Here is a 24329-nt window from a genome sequence, read left to right on the forward strand (position 1 = left end):
AACCAGCAATACGCTAACAGACAGTCAACAGGCACTTAACAGACAGTCAACACAAGACCAATTAGCAAAGGTCTTATTCTATGTTTTACTATATGACTATGCAGTGAGATATATATTCTCTACAGAGTATCAAGACTTTTTTGAGTCGCATCGGAGTACACTTTTTGTTTGAAGTTGAAGCAAAACTTAACCCTGATTGGGTTTATAAGGAACAACCGAAACGTGTCTGTTTAATTTCTAATATTTTAAATTGACAATAAAATATAAAATTAATAGATAACCAGTTTACGAACCGAATATTAAGGCTGGGCAATAAGTATAGTTAACAATTGTTTTCTGAGCAAATTTCTATAAATTCACTTTAAGTTGAAAATAATTTAAATTAATTTATACCTGCAAAATTCGGTCTATTATACTTATATCTTAAGCCCATGGTTATACGGTTTAAAATCATAATTTAAATTCTTTTGTTAACAATTGCACTTAACATGTTAATAAATTGGCCGCATCTTATATTATGCGTTTCAAAATTGGCAGCACTGGTCGCTTACATTAACATAATATATAAAGAAAGGAAAAGTGTTCCTCTGTCATTGATCTTAAGGAGCAGATAGGAACCAAGACAGCTAAACCGACTAGTCAAAATATGTTTTCTTTTTAATTTGAAGCGAACATTTAACATAAATTAAATTGGCAAAAACGGCAGAATCTAAGACGGAGTCAAACATTTTTTTTTAAGTACTTTAATTTATTTTAAGATTCAGAAGCCTTTATACTTAATCCTAAGCACGAATTGAACACCAGAACGAACTCTTTCTTCTTTTGATGACCTGATTAAAGATATTGAGCTGCAGTTGCAAATGCGACGAAGCTTATCAAAAAGTCAAGTCAATAACTACGTAAGACAGAGAAAGTTAAGGCCGTGACACATGACCAGTGTGTGTGTGTGTGAATGAGTGTGTGTGTGTGTGTGTGGGTGTACTGGCTGAAATTATGGTAGCATTATTTGATTGCGTTACCGCGCTTACTTCAACGTTATCTATGGGCAAGGCAATCAAAAGTAATGCAGTCAATTACGTCCATAAATGTGGACACTGCTCGGCAGGGGAACATTGAATGTGCACAGAGGGGAAGGGCATGGGCAAGGGAAGCAATGGCACCGAGGAGATTATGGACATTGCGCTGCCTCCGAAATTGATTTGCTGTTTGTTGCTGCAGTTTGCTTGGATTTCAGTTGTAATGAGGCTTATTTTTGGGTCCCAATACACACGCAAATTGATACACGTCGATGATGCGGGCGAGTATATACCATGGATGGGGGGAGGGGGGATGCGAGCTGGTAGGCTCGACAGCACAGCAATCGGGTGGCAAGAGGCAGCAGGCGACTTACCAAGTACTGGGCTCTGGCTCTGTGGCCGAAGCGCTCCGGTAAAGGCTATCAAATTTAATGAGTTTGTAATCTCTGGGAATCGTTACACCAGCGTTCAGCTGACCACAAATGTGTTCACTAATTTAACAATTCGTTAATTTATAAACTATCTCTAGGGTATTTTTTTTATTCTGTTGGTTAACATATTTTCCACAGCTCTGCAATGATTCGCAATCAATCAGGCTTGATAATCGAATGTTTAGTATATGCTTAAATATCAAATTAAATATTTAAACACATGATAAACAAGTTCAAATGCCAGCTAGACGAATAATGCTCGGCGTAAAGATACCCTGTGGCTAGCACAAAATACCCAATGCAATGGACAAACAAATTGTTACAAATCGAGTTTTGAATAATGATATTAATAAAAATTTCTATCTTTAAGCAAAAATATTTTTGAAAACCTTTTGTATAAATAACCTTTATTACAGGGTATTCAGCGACTAAAAGAGCACTTTATCATATTTATTTGTCGACCTTTAGTGGGCGGACGCTGTCATTTCGGCATCCAAAATTCTGCTTTTGCCCCAGGCCAAACCAGGTCGTAATTTAATCTACCCATCTATATCAAATTATAGGTTACAAAATAATGGGCTTATTTTTATTTTTATAAATTATTTGAACATACACTTTTAGTTATTTAATATGTTTTATTTTGCTGTTTAGCTTTTTTTAGGTTAAAAAATATATAACAAAAATATATTGTCGAATATATTTCTATGGCTATGCCACATGATTTGGGTGCCGCCAGAAATGGGCGTGGCAAGAATATCAAATAAAATTGTAGCATTGAAAAAAGCTTGTGTATTAAATTGGAAATTTTAAGCTTTGTTTCTGTGGAAAGTTCAATATACTCTCTAGGCCCTTTGGGAAGAGGGCATAACGGCGTGTTAAATACGCGAATTTGTTTATTTTGTTTGTTGTTGTTCTTGTTTGCTGTTGTTATTGTTATCTTTGTTGTGCTTTGCCGTTTATTTTGTGTTCAGGTGCTATCCATATTGTGGGTGTCTATTGAAACTGATTGCGTTTAGTTGTTGGGTGCCTACCACTAATTTAAAGACCTACAAAGTCCGCTTGGTGTAAGCTGCATTCGAGCAATCCTTTTTTTTCCACTTATTCAAAAGAATTCGCTGATTACCTTTTTTGTGCCTCGTCAACTGTGTTTGGCACTTAAATGTGAACTTTTGTTGTTCTTTGTGGGACTTCTCTCAGTCAATTGCCTGCCACATACACACACACACACACACACACACACACTCACGACGACATTGTATGCGCGCCTTCTATCCTGGCTGCTGCCTGCACTTTATCGATATACAGGGTATATCAAATAGTTTCTTAATTAAATCCCGCACACACATATTTTTCGAATGTAATAAAAAGTTCCGCCCGATTGCCGTCATCGCAATTCGTTGAACACCGAGATTGCATCGGCATTCGTTTATATAAATGGGCTTTGAGAGACTGCGCCCCGTTCGGTCCCGTCCGGGCCGGCATGTTACCCAAAAAAACATGCTACATATTTGTTGTTACAATTTTAACATTAATTGATTGAAAATCTGAAAGTTTTACCATCAGGTTTTGTCCAGCTCCATTTAAATGTTCAACTTTAGCTTTGTCAGCAAAGTCAGCGAAACGTGCGCGAAATAATTGATACAAATCTCTTAAAAGGATTTCCAAGCCGATCGAATCAAAAATACACAAATTTGATGATGGAACGAACATTTTGCAACAGTGGGCCCGCCTATTGTCGTATTGTCCAACACTGGAGTGGCAAGCGTACACAAATTAGTTATGTAAATGAACAAATGTTGGCACGGATTCCCATTTACCAGCCAGCTTGGCGTGGCTAATGAATTTTGACATAAATCATAAGAAAAGGGCTATTTTCAGTCTGGCCAAAGAAATTGATTTAACCTTTTCTAAATGCGCGCTTATAACACAAAAGGTGGCCACTGTGAAAAAGTAATCAGTTGCTCAACTCTTACGGTTCGGGGAGTGTTTTGAACATCAATCAGTCAATCAGTCAGTCAGTCAGTCAGTCAGTCAGTCGGCAGTTGGATAGATAGCTGGCTAGCTGTAACTGGCATAGCTGCTTTATGGCCAGCCGACACACGAGCTGCCTTCAATCGTGAAACTTGTTGCTGAGTGTAACGAGCTCTTGTGAGCTCTTTAAAGCTGGATGGTTGCCCAAATTGCTGCACATACATTCGGGTTTGTGTGTGTATGTGTGTGTCAGCGTTTCAACTTTTGACTTTTATTGCCAACTTGAAGGCAAACGGGGCGTATAAAATAGTATAAGGCCAAGTGCAGAGCTAAACAAAAACGAAAGCTGTGACAATACAAATGTTGAAGTACCATAGAAGTCGTACGTATATGTATATATATATACTTATATTTTTATGATGTATATGTATGTGCTCCAACACTTGCATGTATATTTAATAAGGCGCAAAGTGCAAAACAACACGCAGTTTTTTTTTTTTTTTTTTGCTTGCGTCAGAAGCTGTGGCACACTGTTTTGGATTGTTGCATCAAATATTTAAGCGCAACAACAAGAACGACAACAAATTAGTTGAGTACATTAAAAACAAGAGGAATAAACAACAGTTCGCTGACCATGAAAGTGGAGACATAAGTAGCTTGTAGGCGTGGCGGCCAAGTAAGTATAGCATATTTATGTAGCATTGCGCCCCCCCCTCCAAATAGGAGGGGAATGCGGTCTTAATCCGCTTTTCCAAATCCAAAATGATGTGCACATCAATGAGAAACAGAACACATGCCGCTTTGTGGAATGAGATTCACAGAGTAGTCGAGTCGGTGCATTTACCAAAAGGCCCTGTGTAAACAGTGTACAAATCCCACATATGCTTTTGCATACTAACGTTCACATTAAATAATAAATATTCGCGCGTAATCAGTTCCATTAGAGACAAATTAAATGTGTGCTCCCGAATGGCATATATGTAGTTGTAAATCATTATAATGGACTTCAGTTTAAATTGCTGCAAAGCTATGAATAGACTGCTGAACTCGATAATCGAATATGTGCCCCGAATTATCGAACATATTAATTTATTTTCGTTGAAACATTCATAATCTAAGCTTACAAGGCTAATGATAGTGAGTCCATTATCCATCCAAACTATCGATCATTTTTAACATCGGTTATTCGCTACATTTTGGATTGAGTAACTCCGCTCGATAACTGTATTCATCGATTATTTTCACCGGTACTTTAGATAGTTATTAAATTCTGAGCTCACAAAATTTGTTTCTTCACTAATCGATTATTTTTACCAAGCTGTCGATTATTTTAAATAGTTTCCTTGAAGGGCTTAGCTGCACTCGATAGCAGCATTATTCGATTATTTGCACCCAGCTATCGATAATTCGAAATATGTTCACTAAAGGCTAGATTTATCGATTATTGGCACTCAGCTATCGATAATTTGGAATATGTTTTCAGGCTAGATTTCATTCGGTTTGCAGCAAACTATCGTTAAATATAAATATTTTCCTTTCTTATGACAGCTTTCCTGTTCAGCAATGCCTGCTTGCTTCTGGGCCCTACTTTAATATTATTATTATCGTTTCCCAAGAATAAGCTTCAATCAAATTAAATGATGGTATGCTTGAACTAGACATCTAACGAATTATGTGGTCAGAGTTTTTCCACAAATTGGCTCAAAAATGTTCCATTGAGAAGGGATTTACTTCTAGGAATAATACATTGCATGTTAATTAGTGTTAACGCAACTACAATGGTATCTGAGCTTGGATCATGATACTTATTGCCGCCATTGTGCAGCTTTCGGGTTTTAGCAAAATTCTAGCTGAAAGTGTGTGTAATGCAGTTGACTATCAACATTTGCATCATTTGCAAAATGCGTCTGTGTATTTGGTGGAAAATTACATTGTTCTGTCCGAGTACAATTGAAGATGTAATTTATGATGTGTGATTATTTAATAAATAAATCTGTAGTTCTATCTAATTAATATGAATATAAATTGTGGGTTATCAGCTAAAAGAGTTAGGTATTTTCCATAAACAATTAGCTCGCCTCGCTAAACACATTGCTAAAGGAATGTGCAACAGTTTTTTGTATGGTTTAATTGTCTTATGTTTCCCAAGTTGATCTAGCAATCGCTCATGAAGAATAATTGATATGCTTCGTCGGATGATTCCAACACAATTATCCCAGTTGAAATGCATTTTTAAATGTGCATAGCTTTTAAGCCTGCACAAATGCCGAGTCTTGCTTCCGGTCTGTCTATCTTTGTTCGTCTGTTTGCTCACTTCACTTGTCTGATAGTTTTGTGTCCCTGTGTCTGCCTGTCTGCCAGCCTGCCGTCTGTTTGTCTATCTATTTGTTCATCAACAAACAATGTGCTGTGAAAATATTATGGCTATGATAATATTAACAATAACCGTTTGACAGACGCCTTGCATACCAGTGCACTCAAGTCAGAAAGCGTTTGTCTCGTATGTTGTCTTCAGTCGTCTGTCTCTTTCTTTTCTCGGTCGCTCTCTTTACTCTTTTTATCTCTAGGCATCTTTATAACTTACGCGGAATGTCTATGTTATGTCAATAGCTTACGCAACAGCCTTCTTGCGCTCGCACACTATGTCGCTCTCCGTCTTTATCTCGATATCGGGTCTTAAATGCTTTTGAATTTTGCATTAACTTTAAGTGGCCGGAAGCTACCGCCATATGGCTATGAAAAACTAAGCAGCCACTGCAGTTGCTGCGTTTCCAATTGGACCCCACCATTGCTGGCCACAATTCCACCGTCAGTCCCCATCTCTACCTGGCTTAGCTGTTGTGGCTGACGTTGCGTATACGTAACATTTGTCATAATAGAAGGAGGCATTAGACATCCAGTTGGGTTGCATAATGAAGCCGCTCGAATTTATGTCGCATTTTTTTCTGGCTCTTAGCGAGCCAATTTTGAGCCACTCAAGCAAAATGCGAATTGCGAAATCCGTCGAAGTGCGTCAGTCGACGGTCGAGAGTTGTGCGTCGAGTATTCAGAGTCGAGTGCCAAGGAGGAGGCTTAGCACTGGCTTTACGCAAAACTTAACAGCCGAAGAGCACGGGCAAGGGCAAGGGCACGGGGACGGGGAGAGGCGAGTGATGCTGTTCTAATCGCAACTGTACGCAAAAATAAAACAAAACAAACTAATGTGCTCTTGTGGTAAAACTGACTAACTGGCAGATACCCTATTTTAGCAGCTAGCAGTGCCTACTTTGGGGAAGCAGCTGTGCTGTCTCTCTCTCTCTCTCCCACTCTCTCTCATGGATATTAATCGATGTATGTGTAACAATTTTAAGGAATCTAGATGATGAGACGAACGCCTTCTACACTCACAGTTTCTGCGCTATACCTGTTGCACAGGTATAACCCATTTTAAGTCGTTTATAGCAGAAAACAATTGTTAACAAACAGCAAGCGGATGCGACTAAAGTTGAGTTGAGTCAAGCAGCAAAGCGCAGACACAGAGCGAATAATAGAAAGATAGATAAAGCCGTCGGAGGCGTGTGCACACACCCACGCTCACACTTACTAACAATGTAAAATTGTAGCACACTTTTGTGGGCAACAGTCGCAGCTAATACGTTCGACACACACAAACACAGACAAGCACACACACTCCATTGGTGTGATTCAAGTGGGCGGGTGCGCTTGTGTAAGTGTGTTGCCTGCCAGCAGACCCTGCGTAGCCTTGATGCTCTTTGCTCACGCAAAAGGCGGTTGTCAGCGTGTTGAAAGTAGCTGCAGGCACAAAAGCACAACGTTTGTCTACGTGCACACGTGTGTTTGTCTGTGCTGTGTGTGCGGTATCTCCTTAAGTTAAAAAAAAATATAATATATAAGCACGCTTTTCACATGAGCTGCGTCTTTTACCAGTCTACTCTTAAGCCTTTAGCTAAGCGCCAACCATTTGCCTGCCTCCCCTTCACGTCTCACAACTAGTTCATCTGGTTTGCAAGTCTTCGTCTTCTGTTGTTGCTGTTGCTGTTGCTTCTTCTTGAGCTTGTTTCCTTTTCAATTTTCTCAAGTGGCAACACTCAAGAGATTGCACATTCTAAGCGCTCAACAATTTTGCAAGTCCTGAGTTTCCGAGCCAAACGTCATTTGCATTCGCCGCATAGCGACCGACGTTTGACTCCCAACTCTCAGCTCGGGTTTCCTACCGTTTGCCGGCGAAAAGCCTGGTGACCAAAAACGGCTTGTCAAGTGTTTTCTCAGTGGGCCATTCGATTTGTCAGCCAGATTTCACTGCGCTGGCAGGCAAAAGCAGAAACCACGAGAGCAACAAATGAACAGCAATGTTTGTCGGCCTGCTCACATGGCGTATGCGTAATATTAATTTGGTGTTTATTAAAAGCTTAAGGCTCAATCAGCACTTTGCACTCCACACACGACAGAGAACGGCTATGGTTGTCACACCGGAATCCCTATACCCTACATCCTCTATCCACAGCGAAAGATGATCAAACCTTCAACATAACTTAAGCTTTTCAATGTACACAATTTTTTAGAATGAGTTGTCAATGAGCTTTCAATTAAAATCAAAATTGTGCATTAAAAAGCTTTCCTTACTGTCTTACTGCTTACTGTCTGCCACTTTTTTCTGTTGCTATACAACACTTTTCATTGCGCTCTTCTTCCCTTTATCTTCCAATCAGACTTTACCTATTGAATTGAACAGCATGCATGTTTCGATATACCCGATCGAGACAAGTGTAGAATGTACGTGTTTATAATATTAATACGACGCTTTGCACTTGGGCGTATCAGAATAACTGATTTATTTATGTAAGAGTTCCTCGTTGGGTAGAAGTGTTTGTGTGCGTATGTATGTGCGTGTGCGAGTGTGTGTGTGCTCATATTTACATTAATTTTGATTGTGAACGTATATGTTGAACATTGTGACCACCCATGGAGCGTTAGCGTTGGCATTGTATTATTCGCAATTATAAGACTTAGTACGAAAACTCAAGCAATTGACTTACATGCATTTGCCATTAGCCGCAGACAACAAAAACAAGAACAAAAACAACTCTAAACAATGGCTACATCCAACTGCAGGAAGACTGATAAGTCTCTGAACAAATGCGAATTAAAAAAGCATCCTCTCGGACTAATTAAACTGTTCAAAGGCAAATTTGATAGGTTCGGAAATTGAGCAGCGAATTGATGAAACTTCATCTGCTGCCAGGCAAGTATTGTTTCCTGCTGCTATCCCTTGACGACACGTCTACTGTTGGTATAAAATTCATGTAACAAACAGAAGGAGCTGCTCTCGACCTCAAAATATGTGAGTACTCTCGCTTGGGTGTACGCAGGAGCTTCAGACTTTTACAACCGAACGAAACATGCAATGTTTTTCATGACATTTTATCGATTTGCTCTTTCTTGAGTATACCTTGAACAGTCATATGGATGCTATATTTATGGCCTCTAAATCTTAAAAAAATCGGACTACAAACACAAAAGTTAGTCAAGGGGAAGAAGGTCCTGTTTGCAAAGAGGGTAGATCGTTGGTAGAAGGTATTCTTTAGTCGAGCACCTCCGACTAGCGCAACTTGTTGTTACGTTTGGCGGCATTTCTGCCATTTGTATGACATTCACAATGCATACGTATAGAAATTTTTCAGCTAAAAGTTGGACGGGCCGTTAATTCCATCTAATTGGCTGCTGCAATAGGGTAGTAAGCCAATTGGCAATGACCCGCAGCAGCAGGAGCCAGACTTCTGGCAGACTTCTGGCTACCAACTCAATGGGTCTTCAGCGGCACCCCGGACTCCATTCTCCAGCTCTATAGATTGCTACGTTTCCATAACAGTCAAATGGGGCATCTGCTGCAAGTTGTAAGCTGCTCAACCGGTGAACATTTGATTGACTGTTATAACTTTGCCGGTCAGTTGCTCCCAAATGGGGCAAATAGCTGGCCTTTAATAAGCCACATCACATAAATAGACCAACCTTTGTAGGCATACGTGCGTGTGTGTGAGTGAGTATTTGCGTGTATGTGTAGGTGTATAAGTGTGGGTATCGCCATTCACTCCATACTCACATTGCACCGTTTCCCATAATTCATTTAATGCTAGAATCTGGCTGCAAAGGCAGTCACGGGGGCGCGCGGTAAGCACATATGCATGTGGCATGTAGCATGTGGAATGTGGCATGCAGCATGTGTTTAACCAGTAGCAAGCTACCCAGCCGGCTGCTGCTGCTACTAGCCAGTCTACCAAATTATTCATAGCATACTTTACGACTTGCAGTCAAATGCAACAGTTTGCTCAACGCTGCGTATGCGTAATTTGTGGCAGCAGCTACGTGACATGGAAATAAAGAAGGGAACAGCCAGACAATGAGACAAGCAGGCAATATGAACGTAGCACTGCGAAGGCACTAAGCTATGAACAATGCCAGTTTCGAGTGAATGTAGAGGAAATTTGGGGGGTTGGAACGTTCAGGGCAGAAGCCTAATATAAAGAAAGGGCTATTCGGGCAGCCTCAGCTTACAAAAAGATAAAGCTTGTGTCTACTCTGTCGCTGTGAAAGCCGAAATATTCTTTAAACTATCAAAACAGAAAATCAAAATAATTACCAAATAATCAATTGAAAATTGTTGTAGAATCGCCAATTGCAACTCGGAGCCAATTGTCATGTTAAGTGCATGTTAAATCTAAATGTTAACTAATCGACTTACCCGCACTTTGCGCACCGTTTTGCGACTATCGTTGCGTATGTTGATCGTAACGTTGACATCCTCGCCGTGCGTATACCAGCCCTTGTCCAAGCTGGCCCTCAGGCCAACGCGGCCATCGTGCAACAAAAACGGTTTGTCAACGGCGCCCTGAGGACCACCGCAGGGTCCAACACTGATGCCGCCAATGCCACCAGAGACCCCGGCATTGCTATGGGGTGGCAACATTCCGGAGCCAGTGCTGTCGCAGTGCTGGCAATAAACCAAGGAAAAGTCGAGATTAGAAATTGTTCAAAGGAAACAATTCGGATATTGTGAGTGTGTGTGTGTGTGTGTGTGTTAACCTTGGTTAACATTTGCATAAATGACCTGTCAAGCTTATTGGGCATGTGGGCCATGAGTTCGTTCTGGCTCTCAGTAATTCCTAAATAAGTAACTGCTCATTTACAAATCAATTGGCATTTTATTAATGAATGGACAAGGCGGCTGTAAGCCAACAGTTTGGCCAGGGCCTAAACAGCCGTTGTGACCCGATAATCGGGCAATTAAGCGGCTTAAATGCGAGCCGTAAGCCTTTTATCGAAATGATTATGAAACCCTTAAGTGCTTACAATACCTCAATAAGTCAATCTGCCGCAAATAAACTCTCAGCACACACACCGTGCACTAATTAACCATTTGCGAAACTTTTTACCATTTATCATAATTAGCTGCAGTTAAATAATTTGCATGAGTACACAAAGGTTAACCTGCGTGCGGGTCGTTAAGCCGTCAATAGATAAATACATTCTTTTATGCTGTGCATTCCTTAAGTCTCTGCAAATTCATTAAAAGCTACAATTCGTATCGTAAATTCTCTATTGTAGTGCGGTACACCAATCGATAAGTCGCTTATCGATAGCCAAAAAAATCTATAGAATGCGCTTTTCAACACTGCGAATTGACGAACAGTTAAGCTCAACGTTTGTTATATATTATTATTCCCCCAATTGACTGACTGATTAATTGATTGATTGCTGGATTGATGATGAAGCCCAAGGCCTAATACCTAGAAAACACCAATTCTCAATAAGGTCACTGGCTTGTATTTAAAGTGGAATGCAATACAAGGTTTTAGAAAATCGTGGCCTCAAAAGCTCATGCCTCAATTTTAAATAAAAAAAAACTTGGCCCGCACACAGCCGGTCAATGCAACCATTATGTCTTGACTAAAAAATCGAAGCTGCTTTCACTTACCTCTTGGAACGACTTGCTGTAGCAATGAAATGGATCGTTGGGGCACTTCTCAATTTCGCTTTTGCTGCGTCCAAAGCGACCGCTGAACCTAAATGACTTGGGCGACAAACGCAACTTGGGAAACGAATCGCCGCGCTCCGACTTGGACTTGGTCTTGGCGCCGCCGCAGCCAGCGCAACCGGCAGCACCACCGCCACTGCTGGTGGATGGACCCTGCTCCTGGCCAGATGTTGTTGGATGGCCATCGCTGCTTGTCGGTGGCGTGGCACTAGCCGGCGGCGATTGAGCCGATGCCATAGGCTGGCCGGCAAAGGCGGCAAAGTTAGCGGGCGCCGTGTGCTGATGAAAGACATCGGTGCGATAGATGACCCGGACACCCATCTTGACAGAGGCGCGACGATGGAATTTCTCGTCCGTTTTGTCTGCTGTAAAAAGAGAGCATGGGGCAGAGCCATTGGGGCCAATTAACTGATTGATGCACATTGCTGGCGCTGCTGTCGCCGCTGCCATTGCTCGCTAAGCTCATTAGTATCGCAGCTGCTTGATATTGTTTATGAATTTCATGAAATTTTGTGCTTGATTGTGCGTTCGTCTTGGTCAAACTGCCAAATGCCAAATGATTTTGAATGCGCATTGCCAATGCTGTCAGCTTGTTGTGAGCTTATGAGGCAGGCGGCTGGCCGCTTTGACCCGTTTCCTTATGTTCCACCTGGCAATTACTTGAACATGCTGTCAAAGTTATAGCAACTGTTTGTTGAGTAGTGCATATTATAAATTTACCAGGCAGTTTAGCCGCCTGTTTAAAGCTTAATTACAGTGTGTCCAGCTAGCATTGCATGTTTACGTTGTGATGCTGCCAATTTTGCAATGCGAATGTAATTTAGTACTTATTTTGCCAATTCCATCTTCATAACAGCTAACATGAACTTTGACAGAAACATAGGAAAATGGGACTAAAACGGCACATAAAAACATTTACAGTTAAAAGCAATGAGAACAGAAGATAGGCAATCCAAAAGAGCGAAAGATAAATAGATAAAGAGAGAGAAAGATAGATAGAAAAAGGTAGATAGAGAGAAAAATACACAGAGAGAGATAGAGACAAATTAGGTTGGATTGTGTGAGTTTTTAGGCATGAAGCGACAACAATGAAAAGACAGACGACATAAAGTCGAACTGCCTATAAAACTTACATATATTCAAATGCACACACATACACACACACACAGACAGACAGAACAATAGGCAGACAGACAGACAGACCAACACACATTCCCACACACACACACACATACACACGCACACACACACACGCTCTCACCCACACAGCAGACAGACAGACAGACGGACAAATGGACGGACGGACGGACGGACACACACACACACACACACACATACAGACACACCTGCACTCACATCCACACAAAGACAGCAAGAAAACGAACTGAATAGATGAACTGAAACGTAGTCGAGACATCAATACGAAGACAATACTAAGTTAGGAAATCACACGACAAGTCAATGCATGGCCAGGCATCACAGGACACTGTGGCAAAGTCAAACATCGTCCTGCTTACCTCGAACCGGGTTGCACAGACAGCAGCAGCGACAGCGACGCAGCAACCGCGTTGCACATCTGGTCAGAAAATTGGCTCTCTGAACCCGTCTCTGCCTCTGCCTCTGCCCCTGTCTCTGCCTCTGCCTCTGCCTCGGCCTCTGCCCCTTGCCTACTGGTGAATCAGCTCATTGAGGCTGCCGACGTTTGCGAACTGGGTGCGATAAGTGCAATATGCATGAACAATACATCCAATAAGACACTAAAAAACGACAAGGGGCACACACAGGACACACAACAAACACAAAAAAAAAAAAAAAATTTATTAAATATATATATATATTTTTCTTATATATCAACACAGAAGATAGCACAAACGTGGATTCCGCTTCAATGTTGTGCAACACGCGATCAGTGCTCCTATATATATATATATATATATCTTTTTCCTAGGTATATATAGATATATATGTCCAATCGATTCAATACACTGCAATGTTTCTTATTGTCAAATGGCACACTGAAAAAAAAATGCTGATTGTTAATTTTAGGGCGAGGCCTGCAAGTAAATTTCAAACGAAATGCGATTCGTCCAAAATAAGCTGCAAGAGGACTGATCACACTTAACTGTTTTTTGCAGTGTTTAAAATCATAGAAAAAGAGGGGACATTTTTCAAAAATAAGATATGTGCAGACTGTATCGCAGTGGTAATCGAAACACAAAAATGGAACACAAATTTGTAGCCAAAACTTTAGTTTTAACTGTATTTTGAATTGATGACAACCACAAACAAAAAAAAAAAAAAACGTTTTTTCTTTTCTCCAAAGCCTTGCCATAGACCCGCCATTTTGGTGCAGATAGCAATCGGCTGGATCGAACCAATATATATCATAGCCACAGTAGCCAAGGCTGCAAGCCGATTTTACAGCCAACCGATACGAAACCAGAATTCCAATTTGTTCTTAAACATGTGCCGAGTCCTGAAGCGTCCAAAAAACAACCTGAACCAAGCCGAACATGAAAACCAAGGCAAAAATAAACCAAACAATGTTATGTTCAAAATAGAAAAGAGAAAGCGAACCAAATAAAATTTTAACGTTGAGTTATTCGAAGAGCAACGAGGTTTTTTGAACATATCGCCATATGTATGCAGGGGTATTTCATTATCTGAGTCCCAGTGTCGCTTGTCAGCGAAGTTGAAGTTGTTAATTTTTGATGTAACCAATTAGAATAAGACGGATTAGAAGAAGAAGTGCAGTCGAAAAGAAGCGCAGCTCCAAACATAGCCAGAATTCGATTCCGAACCGTATTTAGCCCAACTCAAAGCCGTTTTCACCAATGGGGATTTATTCCGGTTAAATTGGGCTCAAAACGATTTCAAAATCGGTTCAAAACTAGTTTTTTTCTCGCATTATTTCAGCTGTCAAACAGCAAGTGCCGTTGGACTTGGGGCATGCAATTTAACCAGACAAATGCAGGAAACTGGAAATTGAGCGGGCCAGCTTACAGCCATGTGACATTTTGTTGCCACTGACAACCGCCAGGGGGCGCCGCCTGACCAGCAGCTGCCGCAAATTAAACAGAATTTGCCATTTCCTTTGTTATTCCAGCCGATATATGTCAACATTGTTGTTTTGCAACGAAAATGTAGATACAATTTTCCAGAGTGTTTGTTTTGAAATCATACTTTAATTGAATTGTGTAAGCAAAAAAAAATAATAATAATAAAATAATAATAAAATAAAATGCACACAGATTTTATTATTATATTTTGAAGAGAAACGAAAGCTGAAGACGCGTTTCGTCTATGAACTTGCGGCTTGGTTCGTCCTTCAGGCGGTTCTATGACAAACTACACAGGTAAGTATTCATTTCATTTCAGTTACCTGCCGAATGCCAAAAGACAATGCTGCAATGGACTGGGAACGCAAGCAGGCAACGCGGACAACGCCTGGCGGCAATTGAACAGAAAAATTGAGAGAAGAAAAAAATAATTGAAAGGGAAGGGAAATAGAAAAGGAAAAAACCAGACAAAAAGCATCAGCAGCTCCGCAAATCGCAGCCGGAATTGGAATCTGAGTGGGCATCGGCTGTAAAAAGTAAAACAGCCGCGCAATGGTCTACAGCATGCATTTAATATTGATTCTATTTGTATACCCTGCAGCGATTAATTAATCAAAACGGGTATGCCAAACTGTACGCAAATATTGGAAGAGATACGCATGTAAGATGCACTCATCTATTCCTTTTATCAGCATCAAAATGCGAGTTGGCTTAGAGCTGGTCGTCGATCTCGTCTCAGATTTTAATAAATTCGCAGCTAGAGTTCATTTCAAATATCCACTTTATATATTTTCCTCACGGCTTGCAGGGCATCACGCGGTCAAGCATGCTCGTCGGTTACTTGGTCGGCATTTTCATTTTATATTAATTTTCCTGTACACACCAGATCGAACACCAGAGCTGCTCCCCATAGTGTCCATGGCTCGGTGAAAAGCAAAAAGCGAATAAATAAAGACTAAATCAAAATCAATCAAAAAATGGAAAAGAAAAGAACAATCCTCTCACATCCACTCTGCTGGCGTCAGCAGCAGCGGAAAAGTGTTGGAATATGCTGGATTGGGATCTTTTTGCTTTCGTTTTGTTTTTGCTTTTTTTATACCCTTGTTTTTCTTTTTTCATAGATTCTTTTCTTGTGCGTGGTCATTAATATAAATGAGCTGTGAAACTTGTTTGATTGCCAAATTATTTGGGCATCGTATTCGCTCGCTCTCTTATGTCGTTTCTTGTGGCTGTGACAACTCAATGCTCGATACTCGATACTCGATGCTCGATGCACGATGCTCGATACTCACGATTCAATAAGCGCTGGCAATGGCTTGATGATGTATGATAAATGGAGGAAAGGAAATGTATGCTGGTTAATTATAATGTCTAACTACTCATAATGCCCATCTAAGCAAACCTAAAAGCTTTGCGCTTACTTCGCAATTCATATTAATTTTTCAAATTTTACAGGCTAAAAAAAACATCTAATCAAATTTAGCCAGTTTTAATGCATATAATACTTACCCTTTCGTTAATACTAACAGAGGAAGATTTATTTAAAAAAATGTTATCGTGCTTTGTGCTTTGTAGTTAAAGTGTATTGTGTTGAAGCTTTCTTGAATTCGTAAAGCTTTGCAAAGGTTCTCTCTTTATCGCTAAGTTGTGCTTTTAGTTTTCCAAACATTGATCGTAAGCTTCACTTTCGACTTCTGTCATTATAGCATAATAATCCTATGCTACAACTCATATAACGCACATTGTGGCTTTGGTATTCCAAAAGCATTACTTTCGACTGTTGTTATTAGAATGAAACTAAAAGCTTTAAGCGAGGCTAGCATTATGAACTATATAAGCTTTAGTCAACTTTAAGCGCCGTTTACAGCCCGAAATTTGAAGCGAAAGCTTTTTAAAATATCGTACACCTTTAAGCGAGACTAGATTTATAAGCTATACACGTTTGATATTGTTCAAAGCTTTAAAGAGCCTTAAGCAAATTTTACAGTCCAAACTTAACCGAAACTCGATTTTTTAAGTTTAAGTTTTAAGCGCCTTTTACAGCCCAAAACTCTAAGCACAGCTTTGGCTACACTTTTACTTAGTGTCATTCTGAAAAAAAAAAGTGTCCATCAGAAAATCTCAGATGTGTTTTCTTTTTTTTTTTTTTTTTTGTCTTCTTCATACTCTTACTGTGCAGCCCACCCTTTTATCAATATTTGCTTATGCCTTCTGATGGAATTTCTCTACCTTTGTGCCATACATCACCTGAGCTCTTCAGGTTCCGGTGTCCTCGGAGCAAATGGATATATGTACAGGAGTCCATATTGAAGTATTAATCAAAAAACTTACCAATGAAGCAACGCACATCGTAGCTGGTGCCAATGGGAGCTCCATAGTAACGCTTGGCCGGCACTAGCTGGACACTGGGTGGTGCCTGGGCGTTCAGCGTCAAGGTAAATGGATGGGCCCCATCGCCCAGGCGCTTCATCAATGCCTCCTGCAAGTACAGAGATTCTAGTCAGGCCGGAGATTCAGAGACCGGGTAAAATGCATTGTTAAAATTTGTCAGCAAATTGAAATTTAGCATTTTAATTGATTTTTGTGACAAATCCTTATCGGCAACGGGCATTTACTACCTGAAATTGGTCAGATGTCGTGGTCGAGGCCAAGGTCAGGGCCAAAATTAGTTAAGGCTTAAATAGCTGACAGTCGCTGGCAATTATTTAAATGCGGGCTGTCACATAAGCACATAATTAACTTTTGGCAATGTGCATTACACAGATATATATATATATATATAAATTTATATATAGTATATGTTTACGGGCAGATGTGGAATAAATATATGCATATATTTGAGGTTATATTTAGTTTTTAATTATGCATTTTGGCCTTGTGATTAGTGGCGCTGGCATTGAAATTGTGGGCTTTGTTTTGGCTTTGATAACAATGGTTTTTGTGCTATTTCTTTTGCTGTTTCTGGCATTTCATTTGCATTTGATTATGTATACGGTATTGTATTAACATCTGCAAATGCCTTTGGTTTTGCTTCAGCCTCTACTTTTGCCTCTGGCTCTGGTCGTTGTCGTGGTCGTGACCGTGATCCTGGCGCTGCCCTTGGATTTATACTTAAATATCTTATCGCTGGCGCGTGTATCTGTGTGTATCGTCAGTTGAGCAGCGTGAGGCAATGGGCAACAGATACGAGGCCATTCCTGCTGCCGCAACACCCGCCCGCTCCTACTCTCAGCCTTGGCAATGACTTCGCCTTACAATGTGTGCGGCAGCTCAATGGAAAGTATTTAAAGACAATTCCGTAGCTCAAATTGTTTGGCTTTGTAAACGTTTTGTTCTAATTTCAGCGCAATTTACGGGTGAAGAGGCACACAATTTGAGGGGGGTTGGACAACCCCGTAAGTATGCCTCTACGCCTCCTTAAGCCGCAATTGTCAGACTGGGACGCACAAAGTCCACAGGCTCGAAAGATGTAGATGTAGATGGCTTAGCATTAAGAGAACAGCATAATAAATATGATGGTCCATAATAAATATGTATACGGAACAAACAGTTCAGGCGTTGAATGTCTACAATGGATAACTGACAGGGAATTCAAGAGACTCTGCTTTATATAATAAGATATATGCATAGATCGCTCTATCGCTAATTGGAATGCGAATCGAGCTATCAATTCGTTAACCTATCGTTATTGTGATATCTCTCAACATTTGTTCGGTCTGTGAAATTCTCATTTTTCTGCTTATCTCTTTTATACTCTTTTCTTTTCTCTTCTACTCCATACTATCTCTTTTACTCCATGCTATCTCTCTAGTTGAATCCGCTCAACTTTCTTTTTTCCACTCCATGAAATCTCGCTAATTATTTCTCCTTACTCTACTCTTCTGTTATTTGTCTACCTATCGATTAAGCTGTGCATCAAGCCGCAGCTTATACTCATACTCCTAATACCTTTTCCAACACTGCACTGCGTATTATTTTAATCTACTCAACTGTACGCTGTACATTTTTTATCGGTTCAACAGTCTATCGAGCTATCTTCGATTGTCAGCTTAGCCTAGGCAGTTAAGATCTATTAAGCTGTATATTTGATTAATTTCAATTTATTATCAAATTCCCTTTATCTGTCCGTCTAAATAAACACAAACAATTTTCCACTCAACCTCTTAGCCAGTTGTCTCTTTACGTTCCGCCCAGCCATCAAGGATATTTTCCGAGATATTTTGCTCCTGGTTCGTTCTGATGTTTTTCCGGCAGCGGCAACTTATTAAAGTCAAATTTATTTAATTATGCATGTTTGTGTTTGTGCCTCTGTTCGTGTGTTTATGTTTCCGTTTTAGGCTCTGAGCAGTAAAAGCTACTGCCAGCAGTAAATAAGTGAGTAAATATATTATGCAAATCGGTCAAGACAAGCGAGAAAACATTGAAAACTGAAAAATGGAAGCTCGGAACTCACCAAAAACAGTAAACTGATTGCCTAACCAAATTTTCGGTAAGTTAAGCTGTCAAAAATGTGATGGCTAAATAAATGATTGCATGTCAAATTTAATAAAAGCGAAAGTTCAAATTGAAACTCGCCTGAGGGGCCATCTCTGTCACACACTCACACACACAGATAAATTCTCCAGATAGACTCTCCAATAGACACACACAAACACACACAAATAGAAGCAATCGGAAAACAATGTAAAAGGGAATCGCAAACATTTGTTTCGCTTTTAGTTAAATGAAATTGATTTTCAATTGGTTTAAGTGCAGCAAACCTCCATCTTTAAATAGATGACGAACAAGCGGAATCTGGCGCAGACGACGAAGCCAGAAAAATGCGAACAAGTTAAAGAAGTTTAAGAGGAGAACTCACAATAGCCATAACAATAACAAGAAAACCAGAGAGAGTGCTCTGAGCAGAAGTAACCAGACTGACAGATACCCTGTGTTCCTGAATAAATTCGGTATTTATGGTCCGAGCCTTATAAAATTTGCACTTAAAAGTAATTTGTCTTGAATTGAGGGTAAAGTAGGAAGAGTTGGTTATGGTTAATCTATAATATCAATCTGCACAATATTTTTAACGCTCATAATTTTTCAGTTACGAAGATATTGAATAAAAACAAATTTGCTTGCGATAAACTTGTTCTGCGTATTGTAGACGAATAAATATATTTTAAATATGAATTCTCTGGCTTTTGTAGTTTGCAAGATGGTCTCGTTTACACAGAAAGACAGACTCAGCTTGTTTTGTCTTGTTTTCTCCCTGCCTGTTACAAACGTTTGCGCAATGCCAACATATAATTTTTTTACCCTTTTTTCAATGGAAAAACAACTGCCTTGGTCGACCCCCTCCATGAGAAAACGTGCAGCATGCTTTGAGGCAACGTGAGTTCGCATTAAATCTGAACAAAGGCGAACAACAATTGTAGACCTTAATACGAGTCGCAAAGGAAACACTATAAATTTCCACGTGCTTGCAATTTTGAAAAATTACTCACGCCCGAAAGTACAACAGGTATTAGTTACAAAACTGCTTACAAGCAAAGTATTTATTAATAGTATGAATTTCTCGAAAAGTTTTTCATCCAAACAGTTCTGTTTCCCGAAATTTGTAATGATTTGCTGTTGTCCGATTTTGTTGCCAATCGAATTGACTGAAAATGTTTAACGTCATATTGGAATATCTCGAGTACTTATATTCCGATATTGAAATGCTATAACATTTTGGAGTCGCACAAATCACGACTATCGATTGGGATTTAAGAAATCAAATCCTAATCCAAAAATAGCAAGGGCTTACATCGCATTTCTTGTCAAACAAATGTCTGTATGGAATTCATCAGTTGACATCATTCATGCTTGATAAATTAACTACAACCAAAGGAACACTTTAAAAAGGCCAGGCATCATTTTCGAAATTTCTGCTGAATTTGAATAGAAGAAAATTTTCGTTTGATGCTAAGCTGACGAAGCTGATATATGTGTATATGGCAGCATTCTGGTTAAATACTATACAAATTTAATTTGAGCAGCGGGGGCTTGCTGTTAAAGGGCAGTTTCTGCTCAAACTCTTTTGTATATATGTATATAGATATATATATACAAATATATTGTGTTTCAAATCAAAAGCAAACAAATTAAAAAGCTGCGCAAAAATTGTAATTAGCAAATACGCAGCTTGATAACATATTAAGCGCACTTCTCAAGCGTATAAACATGCAGAAAAGTATGCTTCATTTATCAAGAGGCAGTTACAGTCGCTGGCTCCACCCTCCCTCTCCCTCTCCCTCTCAGTCTCACTCTCTCCCTTTGTCACTTTTACTTTCAATTGCTTTCTCTCTCTCTCTCGCTATCTCTCTGTTGCACACTCAGCAGTTTTCTTGTTTTGCTGCGCTGCAAAGCTGCTACAACGCTTGAGCTGTTCTCCACTAGACTTGGTTGGAAAAAGTTGTTGCCTATCAGTTTTAATGGCGCTGGAAACTTCATAGCCAAGTTGCATGCTGCCCTCTCCCTAGCCCTTGCTAGCTGTGCTGGCAGGCTGCTCGACGAGTGCTCGACTTGTTTACCGAGTGCTCGTCTCGCACTCGTCGCCTCTAAAGTGTCTGCTCAACAGCAGACAAACTGACACTTCAGCCAGGCGACGGCCCAGGTAATGGGGCGGGCAGGGACGGACGGAGCAGCCCAGGCAGCTGTTGACCAATTCACGTAACAGGAAGAGCGTGAGGGGAGTGCATGGGATTGTGGCGCACTGGATAATTTCAATTACAATGATTGCAACGTTCACTAGCAACTTACCTGAAGCGGACTGAGCGATTCAGGGGACGGCTCCTCGAGGCGCGGCCAAATCTGATGCAGCGACATAATGGCCTCGTTGCAGAAACGCAGACCCATTACCTCCTCGTCCTCGCGACCGTAGCTGCAATGATAACAGGCCGTGCAATTATTTATGTGTTATGTGCTATGCCTGGAGCGCCCAGAGCTGTCAGTCGACTGAAGAGCTACAATTTCAATTTCAAACTATGTCCGGGCGCGTCGCGCGGGCTGCGGGCTGCGGATTGCGCGGTGCGTAGAGCAGGATTTGTGGCTTACCGAAATGTTAGCGTTAGCTGCGCATAGACGCGATATCCTTGAATGGCCTTCGGATCCACATAGACTATTCCACGCAGCACAGACGGATTATTGCCGGTCAACACTATCTCACGCGTCGGCAAATAGAGAGTTAGCACACAATTCGGCGAAGTCTTCTTATAAACGCGCTGAGTGCCAAACTCATCCCGGTGGGTGGTTCTGGAAGAGGCGATTCGGTGTTGAAAGTGCGGCATTAGTAAATCAGTCAACAAAACATTTTCAATTGACGATACTCAAGAGATTTATTGATGAAAAGCTATGTGTATCGCTTTCATATCTGCCCAGGTAATACCTTGGCGATAGCCTGGCAGCCCAGCAGAAGCTCGTTTTCAGACTTCACTTAAGTTTCTGTCTGAAATGTTGAACTTGGCAAAAGCCAGACAAAACCAAAAGCAGCAAATTAATGGAATGGCTTATGTTTTATTGAAATTGGTTTCCAGCTTCGAATTATGTTTTTGTCACAGATATTCCTTTCCAGACGAAATGCTTTGTTTTCCCCCCAAACAACACTTTTTATACCCAAATTCATATCAGAGTATGTACAGAGTATATAACTTTTTTAATAACTCCCCCAAAATTGGAATACCCAAATACTTTGAGTTATTCCCTTGGGCTTTTGTATTTACATGCATTTCAATGTCGTACTTATGCTCTGAAAATGCCATTAAAATCGGAATATAAACGAGTTAATCAGGAATGCATTACGAATATTATGGAATTATGCAAAGAAGAAGCATAGCTTCTATATGTATCTCATTGTTTGGGTCCCAAATGAAACTAGAATGTTTCTAATGTCAGCTGAATTCAGTGGGTTTCCTGAGGTGATTGGTGACATCTCCGGGCACTTCCTGGAGCACTTTTATGTACTTGTTTTTGACTGTCAAGCATAAAAAATAGTGTTGCAAAATCGCCGAAGATGCGGAATGCTGACAGCATTCACTTGCACTGAATTGAAGCGTGGCACAGTCTGGCAACTCTGGCGGTGCGTGGGTTTGGCTACTTGTCAAAACACGCTTAATTAACTGCGCATTCAGCGTGAGGCATGTGGCATTCTAATTAATATTACCTATACATGCTCCACACTTGAGCATGTGCATGTATGTGCATGCAATGCCTGTCCGTGTGCATGAGTGTGGGTGTGAGTGTCTGTCCCTGTATATGTATGTGTGCGTGAGCTGTGTGCACTTGAAGTAGTTTGAGCTTAGTTCCGTCTAAAAATAGTTCTACTGAAGCAGCTAGTGCACATTTGCGTGCTAGCAGCATTTTGTAGTAGCTTCATTGATTTGTGCCCCCCCTTCAAAAGTCGCTGGCAAATAGCTTAATATTTAAATGGAAATTTCTAAGTGGTGTACTTAGTTGTTGACGTTGCGGCAGTCAAAAGTTCTGGTTAACAATTTGTTGACCATGTTGTTGGTGCTTGCGCTGGGGATTCGGTGTTGCGACCAACTGCCGGCTACACCTGACGGCTGGGCAATTAGCAGGCTGACAGCTGAGCTGCAGTTGCAATCAGCACTAAAGTCACAACATGTGGCAAGTGGCATGTGGCATGTGGCGTATGGCATGTGGCATGTGCGCCGAGCTCCAATTAAAATACATTTGCCGCTTGAAACTGCTGTCAGTAAGACAGACAGCCAAACAGACAGCCAGAATTGAATTGTATTACAGCGCAGTGGTCTCAGCATTTTAATGAGCTGCATTAGCAACTGTTATGAAAACGCTTGGCTGCCCCCAAGCGCTAACTTTGTGCAACACCCACATGCAAAACGTTGTCACAAAGCGTTATCAGAAAATGCTTAAAAAAAAAAATAAGCAAGTAAATGGTTGAATTCACTTTTGATACCATGGCAAAAATAAAAATGGAAATATAAAGCGAATACAGGCGACAGACATTTTGCATATGCAATAATTAAATCTTAAAGCTAAAGACTTGTAGTTATTCATTTATGATGATTGTTTCATTGTTTACTTAAACAATAAAAGCTAGCTTTGGGGCGAGTCGCTGGCTCAAATCGTAAGCCGAACTATTGCAAATTGTTCTTGCATTATCAATTTAAGCTCCAACATTACAAATCAAAAGATTATTCGAACAAAAAGTTATGAATATGTGAAGACAGGTTGACAAATCAGCCTTTAGTCAGATTCGCTGGTTCGAGCTGCAAGTCTTGTTATCTAGTAAGCATTCAAATTTGTAAAGCTCGCATGCACTTAATGTGCTTCAACTTTATGTGTGCTCAACTAACAATTCAAATCGCGAATATTTAATGGTTGGGTTCGATGAAATAGGAAAAACTTTCTAATGCCGATCAGATTGCACTTAAAATACTCATTCAATATGTTTATAAAGTATATGTACACACATCTAAATATGTACACTAGGTGCAGTGGGAAATGGTCTTTCGTCGAGTTTCGTACTTTTTAACTAAAAAGTTGGCGAACAAAAGTTCCGCTCAAAATTTAGCGAGCACTTAAAAGCAGCTTTGCTGCTTTATGAATATTAATTGTACTTTTACGAGAATGGACCGCACATTTTGGCCATGTTGCCAAAAATTTGTGTTCTATAATTAACTGCATTTGTTTGTGCAATTTTTGCCAGCTGTCACCAGTTCGCCCATGTGCTAATTATGCTAATTTAATGCAATTCTTGTGGCCGCTATTGATGTGCTTGTAATTTGTCATGCATTGCGTATACGCAACGTGGCCGCAA

The 24329-nt window shown here is 40.4% G+C and overlaps 1 protein-coding gene across 4 annotated transcripts in view; it reads right to left on the reverse strand.

Annotated features, from left to right (window-relative positions):
• LOC6636004 (uncharacterized) overlaps positions 1 to 24329 on the reverse strand; it is a 73512-nt gene that overhangs the window by 4766 nt on the left and 44417 nt on the right. For all 4 annotated transcript variants that reach the window (XM_002059468.4, XM_070207655.1, XM_070207657.1 and 1 more), the window contains 5 exons: positions 21587 to 21784; positions 21293 to 21413; positions 16841 to 16988; positions 11391 to 11815; positions 10158 to 10406 (listed from right to left, as the gene is read on the reverse strand). In XM_002059468.4, the coding sequence (XP_002059504.2) occupies positions 10158 to 10406; positions 11391 to 11815; positions 16841 to 16988; positions 21293 to 21413; positions 21587 to 21784 (1141 nt within the window). The remainder of the gene's footprint in view (positions 1 to 10157; positions 10407 to 11390; positions 11816 to 16840; positions 16989 to 21292; positions 21414 to 21586; positions 21785 to 24329) is intronic.

This window comes from Drosophila virilis, chromosome X, assembly GCF_030788295.1.
Source record: "Drosophila virilis strain 15010-1051.87 chromosome X, Dvir_AGI_RSII-ME, whole genome shotgun sequence".
NCBI lineage: Eukaryota > Metazoa > Arthropoda > Insecta > Diptera > Drosophilidae > Drosophila > Drosophila virilis.